Raw genomic sequence first — 19,471 nt, 5'->3', positions numbered from 1 at the left:
AACCATCCCCTGTTCTTGTTGAGAGAGACACACGTCCAGCAACTTGAATCCATCAGCCATCTCTATCCCTCTCTTGTTTATTTGATCCATTGCATCTTTTATTTTAGAATCGGCCACTAGAAATAAAAACCCATAAAAATTCATATTTGTTTCTGTTCCTTATTTCTCAGTTAGGATACTCTCTGTTCTTCATTTACTCTCTGTTCTTCATTTTTTAATCCATAAAACTCATAAAAATCACTTCCTCTTGTTTCAGGTACAAACCGGCCGATCCTCCTCCCCATCGCACTCGTCTAGCCGTTCCCGTGGCCATCTGTTCGACCTGTCCAGTCCGAACTCTTGAACCTCAGTCAAGCCTTGAGTAGTCTGGATCTCTGCCTGCAACAGCTTCTAGAGGCTACGTTTCCAGCGAACCTCTTCAAGTAACCGTCTTTCTCTTTGGAGCATCCGAGACGGGTCTTGAAGTAACCTTTAAATGCAAAGTTGGAAGCCTAAGAGCGGAATTAAAAAGAGTCTCTTAACACAACAAAACAAAACAAAACTCAAAGTGTCTAAAGATTAAGGGGGTGTATTCAATCTAAAATTTGAGGTGATTTGATTTCTAATGAGGTTTTAGATGATTTTAAGGAATTGCAGAGAATAAAATTTTTTTTGTTAAACCACTCTACAATATCACCTAAAACTATGGGATTTGAGTTAAAAAATTTTTAACTAAGAAACTCCACCCAAACACTCTTAAATCACCTGAAAACTTTAAAATTCCACAACTTAAAATATTTTCAATAACAGTGGATTTCAGAGTACTTTATAAAATGTCAAGTTCAATAACGGTGGATTTTAAATGAGTTTTTAAAATTCACTTTTCAATAACAGTGGATTTGTCATTTTAACACAAATCACCTAAAACTCTCAGTTTAATACACCCCCCTAAGCTTTTCGTTAATTAATCAAACTTGTGTAGGGAAATAACGTATGATGTTGGCTTGGTTTCCTCTCCAAAAGGACAAAACACCTTCTTCTCTGAATATTCTGACGAAGCAGTTGCCAAGATCGGTGTAGGGTCTTGTGAGATGTCCTGTTTTGATCATTTCGCCTTGGTTTTGGAGTAAAAGCTTCACCCTTTCGATTGGAGCAGCTGCGGATTTGGCGACAATGGCTGCAGCAACTTCCATCATAAAATTCGTAGAGAAGATTCTGAAGAAGACGAGAAGACGAAGAATACCGAAAAAGAGAAAAGAGAGAAAACAAAAATTGAGGATTGAGTGACACGTGTGCTATTTCAAGGCTTAAGGACCGGTCACCAAAAACCCATATTAATGATCGGTTATTGCAGTTTCATTTAATTTTGATTTAATTAAATGATGTCATTTGTTTAAAAACCATCTTAAGAAACTGCAATAATCATTTTCTTACTTCATTACAATAATGAAGAGACGCTACTCGCTAGGTAGATTAGTTGTTGTTGATGGGAGCAGTGTATATTATCCATTCATCCTCTCTCTGTTTTTGTTTCTTTTTGTTTCAATTTATCTATTTTCAGTTTGCCAAATCCTCCTGTTTACTGTCTTGTTTGTGTAAAAAAAACAGGTGCCATGTATCAAGCGTAAAGATGAATGACAAGAAAAACTATTCCGAGAAGACACTCATGAAGAAAACGTAGTGTTTTGAGCTCCTCTCGCTCTTGTTTTGACAGCTTCAATTTTGTGAAGTATGCCCTTTTATGATTTCTCGATCTTTTTTTCTGTGCACCAGTGATTTCTCGATCTAGAAACAATATTTAGAGTCAAGGCCAGTGAGGAAAATAGTATTCAGGTTTTTTTTTTGTGGCTCTTTCTTCTCCGGCAAGTCACAATAGCTTTAGTGACAAACTTCAATATTTAACTAAAGGATACGTATTGTTGCAACTTAGATTCTGATTTATTTTCCTTCCGTTTAGCCAGTGTAATAAAATTCAATCCCTTAAGAGCACCTTTAATGGTTAGTATCTACAGATAAGTTCCTAAACTAAAAAGTAATAATAATCTAAACAAATAAAATTGTAAAATTAAAAGTTAATGCTTTTAAAAAGTCTAGACCATTTACACATGACCATCTGTCTAGTGAGTACGAGAACCTTAGCTTTAAATGGAGGTGCTCTTAGAACATAATTAACTCGGAATTCTTAGGGAGGGGTTAATCATGGTCTTAAAAGCTTTTCCAACGCATGTGTTGAAACAAAGTTTCTCATTATTGTTTTATTAAAAGTAATCAAATATGAAGAATGAGAATACATATCCTATATCTAATCAGACACACTTTGAAAACTTTGTTAGAGCTCCATATTCCAAATGTGCCTTCTTACACTTAATTAAATAAATTAATTATATTATAATATTAGTTTATACATGTTACAAAAAGGGTTCTCACCGTTAGGGTTGTCCTAATGAAAGATGTTCAATTTGGGTTACCCGAACCGAAACTTTACCGGAAATCCGGTTTGGTGCATCTGAACGTCTGTAAAAAAAAGAAGAGTATTCCGAGTCTTTGACATTCAATCAAAATTCCACGTGTGACACTCGTTAAGTCGGCCAATATTTTGAACCGTAAATGGGCTTTTCTGTCAAGGTCCATATAAGTCCACTTTTTATGATGTCATTGTCATGAGCCCATCCCCAATCGTGATAAATCTCGTAAACCAATCAATACACGCCACGTCATTGACAAGTAGAACTCGCGCCACGTGAGCCGCGGGTCAAGCGGTCATCATCGTCCGACTTGGTATATTCCCTCGTGTTATCTTCCAGAACAATATAGAGAGAGAAGAGAACCAATTAAAAAGACTCATCCAAACGAATCTCAGCCGTCCATTCCTCACCCTATTGTTTTCTGTTTTCCTCTCTTCTTCTTCTCGCTCGACAAATCGTAACTAACACCTTCACGAAACCGTCGTGAGAAACCCTAAAATCATGGCTAAAGAGATTCAATCTCAATCTCCTCCGTCGCCTACGACCACCGGGATCACGTTTTCTTCTTCTTCCTCCTCGCCGTCTCTGTCGATGATGCTATCCTCCACCAACGCGTTCTCGCTACTCTCGAAAGGGTGGAGGGAGGTGCGGGACTCGGCCGATGCGGATTTGCAGCTGATGCGGAAACGAGCGAACTCCGTTAAGAATCTAGCGTCGACGTTCGACCGCGAGATCGAGAATTTCCTCAACAACTCGGCGATGTCTGCGTTTCCCGTCGTGTCGTCGTCTCCGTCGGCGTTTGGCAATGAGATTGGGATCATGAAGAAGCTTGAGCCGAAGATATCGGAGTTCCGCAGGGTTTATTCGGCTCCGGAGATCAGCCGTAAGGTGATGGAGAGGTGGGGGCCAGCGAAGGCGAAGCTGGGGATCGATTTGTCGGCGATTAAGAAGGCGATTGTGTCTGAGATGGATCTGGATGAGCGGGAAGGGGTTTTGGAGATGAGGAGACGGCGGGATAGGGATAGGTTTAGGGAGTTTTACGCGGAGGGAGAGGGAGAAGGTAGTTTTGGAGATTGGAAGCCGATTAGGTCTTTGAAGAGTAGGTTTAAAGAGTTTGAGAAACGAAGCTCCTTAGAGTTATTGATTGGATTCAAGAACAGTGAGCTTGTGGAGAAGCTCAAAGCCAGCTTTGTAAGATTCTTCGTGTTTACGCTCTCTCAAGCTTTGAGATGATAGATTTGTATTTTGGAATGATTAGTTAGAGTTTCTTAAGGTATTTTGGCAACTTTTCTAATGGTGTTTTCTCTTTTGTTGTATTTGCAGCAATCACTTTATAAAGAAACTGATGAGGCCAAGGTTAGTATTTTGAAGTAGCAACTCTCTCTCTCTTTTCTTCTAAGTTTAACAGGATTTGCACACACTAATGTTTGAGATTGACACTCGTGTGTTTTCTTGATTTCCTTTTGCAATTTTTCTTGTTACCCTGCTGGAATTTTCTTGTTGCTCTGTTTATTTTCGAGTTCAGTGTTCAGTCAAGTAGTTTGACATGGCCGCCTTTAAATTTTGGTGCAGGATGTTCCACCACTGGATGTACCTGAACTTTTGGCATCTTTGGTTAGGCAGTCAGAACCGTTCCTTGATCAGATTGGTGTAAGAAAGGGTAAGCATGAGAAACTAGTAGTTTTAATCTAGTTTTAATCTAGTTTTTGGTGTTTACATGAGAAACTCAGTCCCTGATTTTGCTCGATTGAATTGTCTTTCAGATTTGTGCGACCGAGTAGTGGAAAACCTTTATAAATGCAAGAGCCAACACCTCTGGCGCCTGCCCTCTGCACAAACATCTGATTTAGTTGAAAATGATAACCATGTTGATGATTTGGATATGAGGATAGCCAGTGTTCTTCAGAGCACAGGACACCATTACGACGGTGGCTTTTGGACTGATTTTCTGAAGCCTGAGACGCCAGATAGCAAAAGGCACGTGGCAATAGTTACAACAGCTAGTCTCCCGTGGATGACCGGAACAGCTGTAAATCCCCTGTTCCGAGCTGCCTATTTAGCAAAATCTGCAAAACAGAGTGTCACACTCGTGGTTCCTTGGCTCTGCGAATCTGATCAAGAACTAGTTTATCCAAACAAGCTCACCTTCAGTTCACCTGAAGAACAAGAGAGTTATATACGTACATGGTTGGAGGAAAGGATTGGTTTCAAGGCTGATTTTAAAATCTCGTTTTACCCGGGAAAGGTAAGTTGATCATTTTGGATACACTATATGTTTTCTTCTGTTTGTTGCTTGAGAGTGACTGTGTTTACTGGTTTTCTTATATAGTTTTCAAAAGAAAGGCGCAGCATATTTCCTGCTGGTGACACTTCTCAATTCATACCGTCAAAAGATGCAGACATTGCTATTCTTGAAGAGCCTGAACATCTCAACTGGTATCACCACGGCAAGCGTTGGACTGATAAATTCAACCATGTTGTTGGAATTGTCCACACAAACTACTTAGAGTACATCAAGAGGGAGAAGCATGGTGCTATCCAAGCATTTTTTGTGAACCATGTAAACAATTGGGTCACACGAGCATATTGCGACAAGGTGGCCTTTCTAACTCTCTATCTTTTCAAGTTCTTGTTCTGTTGCTTTGAATCCTCTTTAATGCTAATATACATATCCTCTCCACTCATGAAAGGTTCTTCGCCTCTCTGGAGCAACACAAGATCTGCCAAAATCTGTTATATGCAATGTCCATGGTGTCAATCCCAAGTTCCTTATGATTGGGGAAAAAATTGCTGAGGAGAGTACCCGTGGGGAACAAGCTTTCTCAAAAGGCGCATACTTCTTAGGAAAAATGGTGTGGGCTAAAGGCTACAGAGAACTAATAGATCTGATGGCTAAACACAAAAGCGACCTCGGGAGCTTCAATTTAGATGTGTACGGAAACGGTGAAGATGCAGTCGAAGTCCAACGTGCAGCACAGAAACTCGATTTGAATCTCAATTTCCTCAAAGGAAGGGACCATGCGGACGATGCTCTTCACAAGTAAGTTCTGAAAAAACGCAGATATGCTCTTGAAATTATGTTAATGTTTCTCTCTCGTTTTAATGAAGGTACAAAGTGTTCATAAACCCGAGCATCAGCGATGTTCTATGCACAGCAACCGCGGAAGCACTAGCCATGGGGAAGTTCGTGGTGTGTGCAGACCATCCTTCAAACGAGTTCTTCAGATCATTCCCAAACTGTCTAACCTACAAAACATCCGAAGACTTTGTGAACAAAGTGAAAGAAGCAATGTCGAAAGAGCCGTTACCGCTCACCCCTGAGCAGATGTACAATCTTTCTTGGGAAGCAGCGACACAGAGATTCATGGAGTATTCGGATCTCGATAAGATCTTAAACGATGAAGACGGAGGAAAAAGGATGAGAAAATCAAGATCGGTTCCGAGCTTTGACGAGGTGATCGATGGAGGATTGGCGTTCACACACTATGTTCTCACAGGGAATGATTTCTTGAGACTATGCAGTGGAGCAACACCAAAAACAAAAGACTATGATAAGCAACATTGCAAGGATCTGAAACTTGTTCCACCTCAAGCTCACAAGCCAGTCTATGGCTGGTAGATGTTTTGCCAACAGTGATTGCTTTTTAGATTTGCTTAAAAGTAAACCACTACTACGTTTGTTATTTGCTATGATAGTTGTTTAAGGTCGTTTGTTAATAGATAGGTACTAGGGAAGATCATTTTGTGGGCTATTTTGTAGAGTATTAAATACAAAGCGTATTTAATGCCATATGTAAAAATTTACTCTCCCTGTTTCAATATATAAATAGCTTTGAAAGCTTTTTTTTGTTTCATAATATAAATTGTTTTGAAAGTCCAATGCAAAAGAGTAAAATGATAAAATAATATTTAAACAAAAAATAAAAGTAAAGTTGTAAGTTGATTTTCATTGGTTACTTTTTATTTAATTAAATTCTAGAAACAAAAAAAATATTGTTCTTAACATTTGTGTTTTAAGTATAACTAGATAATAATCCGCGCTTTGCGCGGAATGAGATTATTAATTTCGTTATTTTTAGATAAAAAAAAACATTAGATCTCTTTAATCTAGATAACAGTTTGGTTTTACATTGTTTTTCAATTTTTAATCTCCTAAAATATCACTACCATTCTAAATCTATATTTATTTTGGTTTGTTCGGTTAAAATTCTTGAGGGTTTTAATCTTTGGATGATAAACCAAAAACTATTACTATTTGTTTGGTTCATGTTATATGAGTTTTAGACGGTACTGATGTCCAACCAATAGTTTCATATTATAATTTCTAAATGCATGCAAAATCAAATTAAATCTAGATAATAGTTGAAGAAAAAAAAAATTATTAAGACAAATCTTTTCTCTACGATTTGGCCGATTGTGAAAGGAAACAATAAAAAAAAAAACCAATTTTATCTATTATTGAGTAAAAAAGAGGTATGCAATGATCTGCAACTGATTGACTCAAAGTTGTTTATGAGTTCCGTTGTTTTGATATGAAACTCTAAACTAATCAATTTTAAAGTGTGAGATTATTTGAATTGTGTTTTTATAAAATGTGTCATGTAATATATTAGCAAATCGAAATTGCATGTGAGTTTATTATTAATAAAAAACACTGGAGTATATTGTGTAATCGAGTTTGAGAGGGTTACGAAGGAGAAGAAATGTCAATTAGTTTCTTGCAAATTGTATTTCTATGTGAAATATTTGTATAACCCGTGAAACCCTGTACGTAAGTTTTATATTGACAAAAAAACATAAAGTATTATATTAGGAAAACGATTTTGTTGAGGTTTATCTAGGAAAGAGCATTACAATAAATTTGTAAAGTAGGTTTGAGAAGCTTTCTACATATGACATGTCAGCATACTCATTCTCGAATCGCTGTGAAACTGCCACGTGACGAACATAGTGTGAACACATTAATCTCAAATGTTTCTCTTTTAATATATAAGAGATCTCCTTATACTCATAAACTCTGTCATAATCTCTCACAATCTCTCATCCAGATTCTAAATCATCCATTTATCAAAAATCTTACATCTTAGATCCAAGGCCAACTTAAAGGTATTATCCGCCTCCCCTCAGACATTTATGCACAACATTATTGTAGACTATGAATCATCTACGGATACATACAAAAGCTTTCTGCTTATAGGTCATTCAAGACATTTTGTTGTAGTTTTATGTTTTTTGACTGTGGTGGCCGATTTAGCAAGATTGTTAGAGGTGAGATGCGCTTTGAAGGGTTTTTTTGCTGTGTCATATAAATATTGTATGAAAATATATATTATGTATATAATGTCATATAGTTTGAAGCATTAAAACTATAATTTTTAACTTCAAATCGTTTGAAAATCAGTCGTAAAATTTCTATAAATTTGATGTAAAAATAACCGATGAATATTTAGTAATAACAAATTCTTGTGAAATTATATATGTAATTATCACATTAACTTCACCAACACATATTATGCATTTTCTTCGGCCTCTTTTTATTTTTCTCATTATCATTTCATTCTTTTTATTAAATTTTTGCTAATGTTTTCCTAACTTTTTACATATTTTTTTGCAAACTATTTATTTTTCTCTCTAAATAGTAATACAAAACATACAATCAATAAACCATAAATCCATCTTAGAATTATATTCAATCATAACATTATTATTTTCAATTAACATTATCTTATTCACTATATTATTTGACTTAAATGCAAAACATTTTTAAACCAAAATTCTCGCATGTTCCGTTAAATATAATTCGTCCAATCTTCAAAGCCTAATTATTTATAAAGCATATATAGATATTATAAGAGATTAGTTAGTATTATAGATACGACTAAATTTATATGAATATGAAATCATTATATCGATTTTTATAAATTTTTTTCTATTCATTATTTTATGTAATATATAAATATAAAAAGAATTGATCAAACATTATTACACTTTCTATTACTTTGAAATTAGCTACCATTATTATTATTTGTAATATCGTTTATGTTATTTGGCAAGTGATAATAATTAGTTTTAAACTTATCTTTTATTTTAGATCTAATTAAAATAATTAAAAATTATAAAAAGTTCGTTCATTATATTATTTAGGTTATAAATATAAAAAGAAGTTATCAAACATTATTATTATTTATATAATTTCAACAATTAGTTCCATAAATCATTATTTGTAATATAATTTAGATTATTTGGCAAGTGATATTAATTGTTTCTATATTTATTTTTAAATTAAATTTAAAATAAAATAAATAAAATTAAAATTTATCGACCAAGCAAATCATAACAATTTTCTTAAGACTTCACAAATGATCGACATGTAAGAAAAAATCACTTAAGTGACTTCTCGTTTAATATATAGGAGAATTTTTATTTCTATAAATGTTTTTAAAACTCATATAAATATTTTAAAATTATGATGAAATATTTTTGTAAGTCATGATATAGTTTAATAAATGTTTTATTTTCTTATAAATGACTTATAAGACATATATTGACATTATAAGACATTAATAATCATTATAATTCTTTATATACTAATATAATATTTTATATAAGAATATGAAATCATTATATCTATTTCTATAAATTGTGTTCTACTCATTATTGTAAGTAGTATATAAATATACAAGAATTAATCAAACCTTATTACACTTTATATAACTTTGACAATTAGTTACCATAAATTATTATTTGTAATATCATTTTAAATATTTGGTAAGTGATATTAATTAGTTTTAGACTTATAATTTATTTTAGATCTAATTAAGTAATTAAAAATTGGATATCCTTCAACCAATCAAATTATAACAATTTTTCTAAAACTCCCTCTACGATTGACATCTAAACAAAAGTCACTTAAGTGACTTCTTATTTAATTTATTGTCAATCATGATTATTTCTTATTCTACAAGATTAAAGCTGATGTATCTTTGTCAATCATGATATACACATTTTCAAATCTTAATTGTTAAACCGGCACTACTTACTTTTTTTTTTTTTTGAGAGCAAGCACCATGTATTATTAATTCAATCGAAATAGGTTAGCTTTTGGAGCCAACCTCATCGGAATCATAGAGTTTACATGGGAAAAGATAGAGTTTTGTAGGTGGGCATCTTTAGCTAGAAGATCCGCTCTTACATTGGATACTCTTGGTATGAAATTGATAGAAAATCCTGTAAAAGAAAGGAGTAAAAATTTGAGTTCATTCCATTCCGATGCCACAGAGGGCCATAGTTCTTCATTGTCAAACAGCTTCGTGAGCTGAAGACAGTCCGAGTAGAAGGACATCAATGTATATCCTAGCTGCAAAGAGCTTTTCATTGCATGAAGCAAGATAGTAAACTCTGCGTGCAAGGGGGAGAGGACCTGTTCCATTCCCACGGAACCGTAAACATGCTTTCTCGAAGGTAAATCAAAGACAAAACCCCCTCCGACAACACTAGAGTTTATCACCCAAGATGCATCCACTTGGCATCTTGGCAACGATGATTCACTCTCTGTGTGTCCGTTAACAGGGGAACCGCGACCATCATAATTTCCAGCCATTACTTGAGCTACACGCCAATTCTCCTCTTCTTCAATTGCGTGTTGTATAGTGTCTGGAGGTTGAATTTGTTTCTCATTAAACACCATCTCATTTCGTGCTTTCCATATGAACCAGGTGATCCATGGAAAGTTAGCCAAGGCTTCCTCAGGCACTCCATTCTCTTTCGCACGTAAGAGGAGATAGTCAAAGTTTTCAGTCACTACTTAATATGGACATTTGTCCTACAATAATAGTCGGTCATATTCAAGTACCATGTGATCTCTTTCCACTCTGACCTTTGATCTTATCACATTTTTAAACGGAAAAAGGTCAAATCAATGATTCTCCTCCAACTGACTTGTTTTAACTTTTAATTTTTAACCCATGGTTATATATAATTAGTACTGTACAATGAATCGATGAGACGCATTAAACTTCATGCTTAAGAATGGTCAGCCTTACAGTACACTAAGTAATTAGATTTGGGGGATCTAAACCCCTTTACAGTTACCATAAGTTAATGTCAGAGTAAAGATCCTTACTTTTGTGGTTTTACTATTTTTTTATTTAACTCGATTAATACTAGTAACTCAAATAAGCCAATTCACACACAATTTGACCTGCCTAGTCACATGCTGACGTACTTAGTCCCTCTAAGTGGAATATTCCGTTTGTGACAAAAAAAAAGTGGAATATTCCATCTCTTTCAGTGACATATTCTGATTTTCACGACGGAAATCAACTAAGATAATTAGTTTTTTTTTTTTTTCATTTTAAAACTTGTCATGGCGAAGAGAGCAAAGGCTTTCTTGGGTGCTTTTGGATCCCAAAGTTGATTTTATTCTCTAGTCTTTATGTCATACCCCATCTTCCCTATTAAATTTCTCTTTTAAATGTTACTTTAACATTTTTTTTTGGTACATAAAAAATATCATTATATAATATTTTTTTTTATAAACTCTACCGACTAATCCATTCGGCTTCGGAAGGAACGCACTTAGTGCTACAGAGTGGACTGGCTATCAGCCTATCACACTGCCTGACCCGAATTTGGAATACCTTCCGACTAATGCCAGGGGTGAACCGATCATCGGTTACGATCCACCATGTAAACCACTTAGACCGAAGCACAAGCCCAGACTAGCCAAGTGATGATAATTTAGTTTCCAGGAGAAATTGAACTCATGACTAATGTGGGTAAATCATTCTACAATTTCAATGCAATTTATACTTATTTTTAGCTCAATATTAATTGTAAAATGCATTGATCTTATAAATAAATGTATTTATCTAAAATGCTATTGGTTAAATAGATGACACCAATGAAAACTTAAATATATTTCAATCAGTTTCTTAATATGTGTGAAAAATGTTTAAGTGACACTCTTTATAAAACGGAGGGAGTAGATGTTTGAATTGATGAGTCTAAATGGTTGATTACTAGAGCCTTAATAACTACTTTTTCGTTAGGTTTAATATTACATTAAACTAATATGTCTGAAGATAATACAACTCTATATCATATATATTTCAATCCACTAAGTAATATGTTTTGTCAACACAAGAAACCATGATATCTATTTTTTAATTATTTGTTTATATTTTTTTTAATTGATCATCTATTTGAATGATATCTATTTTTTAGTATTTTACAGTTTCTTAAAAATTCATAATTAATTTTTTTTGCTCTTTTTTCTCCTAATTTTATGTTTTTCTTTTTCTTTAAATGATCTCCTTCTAAAACTATTATTGGAGGTGCTCTTAGTATTTTTATTGTTCATGGGTGCTAGCTATCTTCTCTCACATATTATTGGTTTTGTGACAAGTATGACAAGCAAGTTCTCATGCATACAAGGGTGAAGTCATAGACGGTCTGCCTTGTTCTACTCCGGCAGTCGCTCCAGTTACATTTTCTCAGTCAACGCCGCTCTTGTCTCGTCCGCCTCCGGTTGTGCGTTGGTGGTTCTCTTCCTCTCCGGCTCGCCATGTTGCTCTCCGGATTCTTCCCCGTAGTGTAACTTTGGCGAGGCTTTCTACAGCTAGCACCGGTTCTCGTTGTTAGTACGAGGGGGTTTTTCGAATTTTCCTTAGGTCATTGGAGTGACCGAGGGAGGCTCGTGTGAAGCGTGGCTATCCCAGCACCGATGTTGGACCTCTTAGTTTTCATTGGTGGGTCAAATTTTGGTTTTTTTTTGCAGGATAGGAGGAGCGACGTCGAGATGTGGCTCTTGCCGCACCCGTTTTTCTGCTGGCTTGCATTTGTTCTGAAGACGAGCCGAATAAGTGCGACTTCCGGTGATGTTCGGACTAGCCAGCAGGCGCTCTAAGGTCCTCTGGGGCAAGAGGCGGTATGCTCACATGGCTCGTTATCTCCTACTACCGGTGGTGGTTTGAGTCTTGAGCTTGCGGTGCTCGGTTTGGCAAAGCTGCGAGAGTATGAATCCAATCACTTGGAGTAGAGCACTGCGGGCAAGCCGAATTCTACCAAAGCGTGGTCTCATGTTTTATCAAAGGTTTCTATCTATAGCGACAATGCTGCCACTGTCAAACTTCTGCTGTTTCTTCAACTAGTTAACCTTTTTAAAGTAGTTTCATAGTCCGTATGTCATTTGGTGTTGCGCTTTTTTTTTATGACCCTGGTATCCGGAGCCTCGAGAGGATCCGACTAACGCCGATGACCGTCCACCGGAACTTAGCCGGAGAGCCCGCCGAGGCATCCAGGAGGGCTGGTGATCACCCCATGTAAATCCAACCAGTGGCCACACGTCAGCAGGCTTCTCTATATTGGGTCCGAAAGTCCCTCAAGATAATCACCTCCACTCGAACCTATGACTTCTCAGGTTGAGTTTAACCACTGGACCACTAACACGTGGTGTTGCGTTTTCTTCCTCTTTGGTGTTGCATTAGGTTTATTTTTCACTCTGGTACTTGTTTCTATGTATTTTCTGTCACCAAAAAAAAATTGGTATAAAACTTAACATTTACACCCGAAAAAAAAATTTCTAATAATATTTACATTATTCGCAAAAAGGCCCCATGCATAATCCAATGGATAAATGAGCTACACATTCACGGTTTATAAAATCCACTCTCGTAATTATCATAAGACTTCATAGAACATTCATTATTTATAAGATAAATTCTTCGTTTTCTTTTCAAAACACTAAAAGGTTAACAAGAATCCAAATTAAATGATGATGAAAATTATGTTGAAACATATTATATCACCTCGCTTTAGAAATCTTTAATAAAATATTTCGTATAATTTTTAAATCAGTTGACTAATGTATTTAATCTTTCAATCATAAGGTTCTTGCAGATCATAGTTATTTCTAAATGAATTGATAATAAGTAGAATGAGTAATATATTTTTATATACTACTCGATAATGTTAAAACAAGTTCCCATCAAAGAGTTTTTGAATTATTGACGATGAAGAGCTTATTTACACGACAACTGTCGTCTTCTCTGCTCCCAAATTAACATTATTTTCGTTGACTGTTGGTGGCTGTTCATCATGGACTGCGATAACAACATGAGGAGAGTTATTGCATTCTTCCTCGTTGTCACCCTCTAGAACAGGCTTTACAGTTCCCTTGTGAAGTAGGTGATGTTGTCCTAACTCCGGTGATAATTTTGGATCCAGATTCTCTTTAAAGTGTGCCAGAACTGAAAATTCGTCCACAGCCTCAGAGATCTTCTCGACATAACTCACGATGTCGATCAATGTTGACGCCATTGTGACTCCTGGAATGATCTCCAAGAGATCTTTCTCTGTCTCCGGGAAAGATAATTTGAGTGCAAGCCTTAGGTTTTCTATGGCATTTTTGGAGTTTTTAATGTGTGTATTCACACAAACATGGTATCTGCTCATTGTTTTGATAGATTTGGCTATGTCTTTTAGGGCTTCGCCAGCTTCTCTGCTCATAATCGAGCATGGCTCTTGAATCTTGCTTATGAAGTCTTGCGGTGCCTGCTTGCGTCACACATAAAAAAAGCATGCAAATTATCAATTTTTGTTGTAACATAGCTTATAATTTATTTGTTTAAATATAACATATTAAACTTATGTGATTTCGTCGTACTAATTTTTTTGGTAACGTAACTTATAATTTATTTGTTAAATATAACATACTAAATTTAAATATAACAAACAAATTATCAATTTATTATTTTTATTTTTTTTTTGAAAAAAGGCTTTCTATCAATTTATTTGTTTAAATGTAACATACTATATTTATATGATTTCTGACGACGAACCTTAGCGTCAGAGAGAACATAGCCATTGAGAACTTCGAAATGAATGGCGCATTGGCGAACGAGTCCTGCGATCTTTAAGTACTTTGTCCATGGATGGCGTAACCTGAATCGGCCATGTCCTGGTTCCCATCTTGCAAGATTCGCCTGCAAAACAAAACAAAAAAAGTTTATATTAGAACTTGATAATAGTAATAGTTAATGATGAACATGTACACGTTGGAACATTATTTATTGTATGAGTTGTTAAAAAATATACCAAAGTATCTTCAGTGCTTTTTGATGTTAGAATGCTTTTGTATTCTCGAACGCTCGAGTTTGTCTCCTTTGAAGTCTTCTCCGATGATGGAAAATATTCACCGTCGAAACCTGTTTTACAGATATCAAAACACGTATGCATGCATAAGGTATAGATTTATATATTTCATTTTATACCGAGAATAAAGCAATTGTAAGTCACCTTCTATGGAGTTAGCGAGTTTGATAATGTTGTTAGCAACCATCTTGTGAAGATCTTCGCCTGCCCATACAGGAAAAACGAAGATCGACACAAGGATGCATATTGTTCCACCAATGAGAATAGTCGATAGTCTTTGATATGCAATAACCAATATTTCATCTGTACGGTACCCCGAAACAGCAACCATGCTAAATGTAAGTATGAATATCAAGGCACCATAGTCATATCTCTGTTTAATCCTTGGAAAAAACCGCGAAAATGTCGCAGCTGCACCTAGTGAGAACACTAATATCCCAAGAACAATAGGCTCTCCTTTGTGTCCACACAATCGAGCAAGGTGTACTGCACCAACCCCTAAGGCACCGGCTATTAATGTTGCGAAAGCTCTGTTTAAACCTTTTGAAAGTGTCCCACCTATAAGAAGAAAAATGTTTTATGTAGCTTTGCTTTAAGCAAAAGTCGTGTGGTTTAATAGAATTAGTGACTTACCAACAGTGAACTCGGAGACCACGACTACGGTTAGTATTGCCCACATACCCGAAACCCCAAAGCTATTATAGAGTGGCCTTACATAGTACAACATTGAAACTAATGTGAGAGAAAGTCCCACTTTTATGGAATGTATGATCCTTCTTGGGTCATCTTTCCCAAACTTTTGCACATGCTTTATGCGCTTGGTGACACCGTCTTTGAGCTTGCTAGGGAAATCCTTAAGCCTTTGCAAGAAACATGCCTTCTTCACTTGAGCATTCAAATCCATTTCCATCAATGGAAGTGTTAAAGCTTGTGAAATTGGCTAATATTCGTATAACTTTTGCGGTGTGTGTGGTGCTTATATGTGGGATAGTTTTGGGCTATATTTATAGGTAGAAAAGGCATAACATGTGAAACGACATATTTTCATTGCTGACTAAGCTTGCATCTAAACCAATATTTTTATCTAAGTCTTGATTTCTAATGATATAAATACTAAAGATATAATAAAAGTGATGGTCACTACTTTCCTTATATCTAATTAACTGATGGATGGATATTCATCTACTAGCTAGAATATAGATTGATGTACAAATTTATGTTACGTAGGTACAATATAAGACAAATTATTATTATAAAATGTTCTACTTTTTATAGTTACGAGCTCCACTATTTTAACACATAGTAAAAGTCAGAAAAGGAAAATAAAATTTTATGTAAAAAGGAAAAAAACAAACAAGAAAAATAGGGTCAAGTTGATCGAACCCACTAAAAGTAGACATAGCAGAGAAGCTCTCAAACCAAAGGCTGAGAATGTTTTCTCCTAACTTTACAGCAGTTAAATGTTTTTATATGATAAAAATAAAATATTCAGACAACTTTATGTAACTTAATAAATATTATTGTAAAAATTGTCCATTTTCAAGATGCTTTCATGTGAATTCTCTCAGTTTTGGTCAAACTAAGTGCTCTAAATGTGTATTATGATGATTAGATATTGATAAATTAAACATATAAGATAATGAATCAAATCAATGATAATGATCATCATTTGCTGATAAGTGATATGCTATAACGAAGAACTTATAAGTTACAATAATAATTTCTTATTGAACTATTCCTGCTAAAATTTCCTGAGATCAGAAAGTATTCCAAAATGTAATTTCTGAATTAATTTATTTAATGAAAGTGATACACATTTAAGGAAAGTGATACATATTGTTCAAATATATATACAGAGAAAACATGGTCATATCATCGGCATTATGCATGATGCTAATTACTATGATATGTATTTGAGAATGGTAGGCATGAAGAAGAAGTGTAAGGATTCGTATATTTATTAAATTGACGAGCCGATCTCTATAAAACATTGATTTTGTATTTTTCAAAAAAAAAAAAACATTGATTTTGTAAAATAAATAGGTGTTGGGTGAATTTACGTTGAAGATCTATTTTTAAACAATGGTTGTTTTTTTTTTTTTTGAGAAATTTTTTAAACAATGGTTGTTTCGTCCATTCTTTTTAGTTCTAACTTTAGAATTTGTAAAAACATATATGTTCATGTTGCTGCAGCCTGCCACTAAATCTAAGCATTATTCCAAGAATATTACATGAATGTATGATCGATATTTCATTCTAAGCTCTGTTACAGTCCGTACTTCATATAGCATATTCTTTTTTTTTTTGCTATCTTTAAACGTGACAAGATAACTTATCACTATAACAGAATAATCCTGTGTCGCAATAGATCTAATAGTACACTTATTTTCAGATTTAGAATATTTGTTTTTGCATGATATAATATGGATTACTTGATAGTCCATAGCAAATAACTAACTGGAACATTTTGTCACATATAAGTCGCAATTTGCAAAACTGCTAGTGATAGATTTTGATTTGTAAGAGCATCTTTGACGGAGACGCTTAATGGAGTGCTAAGTGGTGGATTCCACCACAAGAGAGAAAGAAGAAGTGTCAAAAACGTCGGATTAAACGTCGAGTCTTCCATTGTTTCGCGGACCCCACTGATACATGGTAGTCCGCGATTGATTCGTTTTTAATTTTCTTTTTTAAATCACACAAAAAATCAAAAAAAAAAAAATTAAACAATCCAAATGGGTGCAAGAGTTAATGGTGCTCTAAGGTTTCCATATATATGTCGATGGAAAACCAGAACCTATTGAGTAATATTTTCGTAGCTGAACCGACAGTAAAACATAATTTGTGAAATTTCATATCACATCTCGAAAGAAAATTATGTTCGTGCCTATCTAGTGATTTACAAAATATTCTCTTTGCATATGTATGCATGCCTGAACATCTATCTGCTGAGACCTCTTGACCACCCGTTGTCATGTACCAACTCTGAAAACTTTGAATTTAAATATTAAAAAGTTAAAACAAAACAATCTATATATATAAAAGTAGAATAATTAAGTTTGCTCTGAACATGAAACATAAATTAATTATTTGATTGTTTCTACATTGTAAACTATCATCATGTAAGTGACGGACTGAGAAACAAATTTCTTATAAAATAGCTGCTAAACATTACAAGATTAGTCTTGGGTTATCTATATTGGACATCTTAGTTTCTTGCCGTATCGACAAAATGGGTTTACATTTCATTACAAATTTTCTTTCACGATACAAACCTTCAAACAACGTATTTACATTACCAAAAGCCTTTCCAAACTATTATGATCCCATATCAACAGTTTTAAAGATACACTAGTATATGAAAGCTTTTTTTTTTTGTTTTTGAAAAAGAGTGTATATGAAAGATTTTGATGTTTCTAAGGCTGCAACTGGATTGATGGTTTTTGGAATGAAATGATGTGGAATGATTTATTCCATTAATTGTTTTTACCATTTGACATGAATAGAAAGAAATACTCATTCCATCAATTCCACAACTAAATAGATAATATATAAAGAGAATCATTTCATAACAAATTTGGCTATGAATGAATGTAATGAACTTTATACCAATTTTTATGTATTACATTCCTATTATTTCATTTTTATCGTTCCATTTATTTTAATTTCATTAATTCTTAAATATTTTACCAGTTACAACCTAAGTGAATATATATACATTTTTTATTTTTTGAAAATATATATACATTATGAGCGAAGTGTCACATGTAAAAAGAGTGGTGAAATGACCGAGAAGGAGCAATTGATTCAATTCCATCTTAGAGGCTGGAAATTTCTTGCGGAAGTTGTATCTCGATTGATCATTTCAAATTTTCCGTTTATAGGATTTACAAGGTTTACACTAAACTTAGTTATTTTATCTCTTAGACACAGGGGTGGATCCACGTGTAGTGATGTGGGGTCACTTGACACCACAAAAACAATAAAACCTAAAATTTTAAGCTATGTACACTAGTTGACACTGGCAGTTTTGGTTGAAAAAGTAGTAAATGAACCCACAAACCCGGGTTCAACCCCTTAATAACCTTTATTTTTCTATTTTTTATATTTATGACCCCACATAAAAAAAATTATGGGTTTGCCGTTGCTTAGACATATACATGATGAATCATAAACAATGCTTTGGTGATAAGTTCCAACAAAACGTAGTGCATGCATGACAAATTCCAAAACGAAGAAGATCAATGTGACTGGAACGTGGGTCTTCTCATGAAACGTAAGGTTGGTCAGAAAAAGAACTTAAAAATTCACGTCGGATTGGTCGGAAGAGACCGGCCAAAAAGGAACGGTTCTTCGCTATATGACAATTTAGCTTAACTTCTATACATTTTTTGCCGGTTCTTGCTTTTTTCTCTTAAATTTCATTTTTTTCTTATAATATTGTTCTTCATACACATTTTTTTTTGAAAATGGGTTTTCGTTTGTTCTTCGTACACATGCTTTTGCAACATGTGTAGTTGGCGACTTGGCGTTTATATATATGTATGACTGTTTTATGTTGATAACCTTACATCAACATCATTTAACTCCTCTAAGAGCCGACCCATTTTGTACCCATAAACTTGAAAAGAAAAAAAGAACACTCAAATTTTATTTAAATATAAACTCAGCACGCACAGTCGCACACTCATTTATTCTGTGCATAGGTGAAGATACGAAGTACAAACAAATAAAGAAATGAAACGGCCTACTCGATAAATAGTTGACTAATGTCTACAACTTGATTGGGTCGACCTTTGGTTCAGGTCTCTTTGAGGCCCGTTAATCTCTTTGAGGCCCATAAAATGATTCTGATTCTGGTTCGACCGCTTAAT

General features: G+C 34.5%; 2 protein-coding genes and 1 pseudogene across 2 annotated transcripts; 1 reads left to right on the top strand and 2 right to left on the bottom strand.

The window, feature by feature from the left end:
* The window catches only part of LOC106294094, an 8,538-nt pseudogene extending 7,354 nt beyond the window's left edge, over nucleotides 1–1,184 (bottom strand).
* A 1,601-nt stretch (nucleotides 1,185–2,785) lies between these two features.
* On the top strand, nucleotides 2,786–6,246 carry LOC106295179 (digalactosyldiacylglycerol synthase 1, chloroplastic). The gene is made up of 7 exons (XM_013731011.1): nucleotides 2,786–3,635; nucleotides 3,768–3,800; nucleotides 4,017–4,104; nucleotides 4,208–4,689; nucleotides 4,774–5,040; nucleotides 5,135–5,484; nucleotides 5,553–6,246. The coding sequence occupies exons 1-7, from the start codon at nucleotides 2,946–2,948 to the stop codon at nucleotides 6,061–6,063; spliced, it is 2,421 nt and encodes an 806-aa protein (XP_013586465.1). The 5' UTR covers nucleotides 2,786–2,945; the 3' UTR covers nucleotides 6,064–6,246.
* Nucleotides 6,247–13,458: 7,212 nt separating this feature from the next.
* On the bottom strand, nucleotides 13,459–15,543 carry LOC106294118 (aluminum-activated malate transporter 8-like). The gene is made up of 5 exons (XM_013729722.1): nucleotides 15,231–15,543; nucleotides 14,742–15,155; nucleotides 14,541–14,650; nucleotides 14,285–14,428; nucleotides 13,459–13,997 (listed from the first exon to the last, which is right to left on the bottom strand). Exons 1-5 carry the CDS (start codon nucleotides 15,505–15,507, stop codon nucleotides 13,470–13,472), a joined length of 1,473 nt encoding a protein of 490 aa, XP_013585176.1. The 5' UTR covers nucleotides 15,508–15,543; the 3' UTR covers nucleotides 13,459–13,469.
* Between the last annotated feature and the right edge of the window lie 3,928 nt (nucleotides 15,544–19,471).

The sequence above is a fragment of the Brassica oleracea genome, chromosome C5 (genome assembly GCF_000695525.1).
Source record: "Brassica oleracea var. oleracea cultivar TO1000 chromosome C5, BOL, whole genome shotgun sequence".
NCBI lineage: Eukaryota > Viridiplantae > Streptophyta > Magnoliopsida > Brassicales > Brassicaceae > Brassica > Brassica oleracea.
Note: the sequence above shows the minus strand (reverse complement) of the source record. Positions and strands in the feature narration are given on the sequence as shown.

Bases quoted from the DNA above. Each gene is read 5' to 3' on its own strand.
- LOC106295179 (XM_013731011.1), top strand. From the start codon at position 2,946: ATGGCTAAAGAGATTCAATCTCAATCTCCTCCGTCGCCTACGACCACC. The intron at 3,636-3,767 runs GTAAGATTCTTC...TTGTATTTGCAG, and splicing joins AGAAGCTCAAAGCCAGCTTT to CAATCACTTTATAAAGAAAC. The intron at 3,801-4,016 runs GTTAGTATTTTG...ATTTTGGTGCAG, and splicing joins AAGAAACTGATGAGGCCAAG to GATGTTCCACCACTGGATGT.
- LOC106294118 (XM_013729722.1), bottom strand. From the start codon at position 15,507: ATGGAAATGGATTTGAATGCTCAAGTGAAGAAGGCATGTTTCTTGCAA. The intron at 14,651-14,741 runs GTGACTTACAAT...TCTGTAAAACAG, and splicing joins ACTCGCTAACTCCATAGAAG to GTTTCGACGGTGAATATTTT. The intron at 13,998-14,284 runs GTTCGTCGTCAG...TGACGCAAGCAG, and splicing joins ATGTTCTCTCTGACGCTAAG to GCACCGCAAGACTTCATAAG.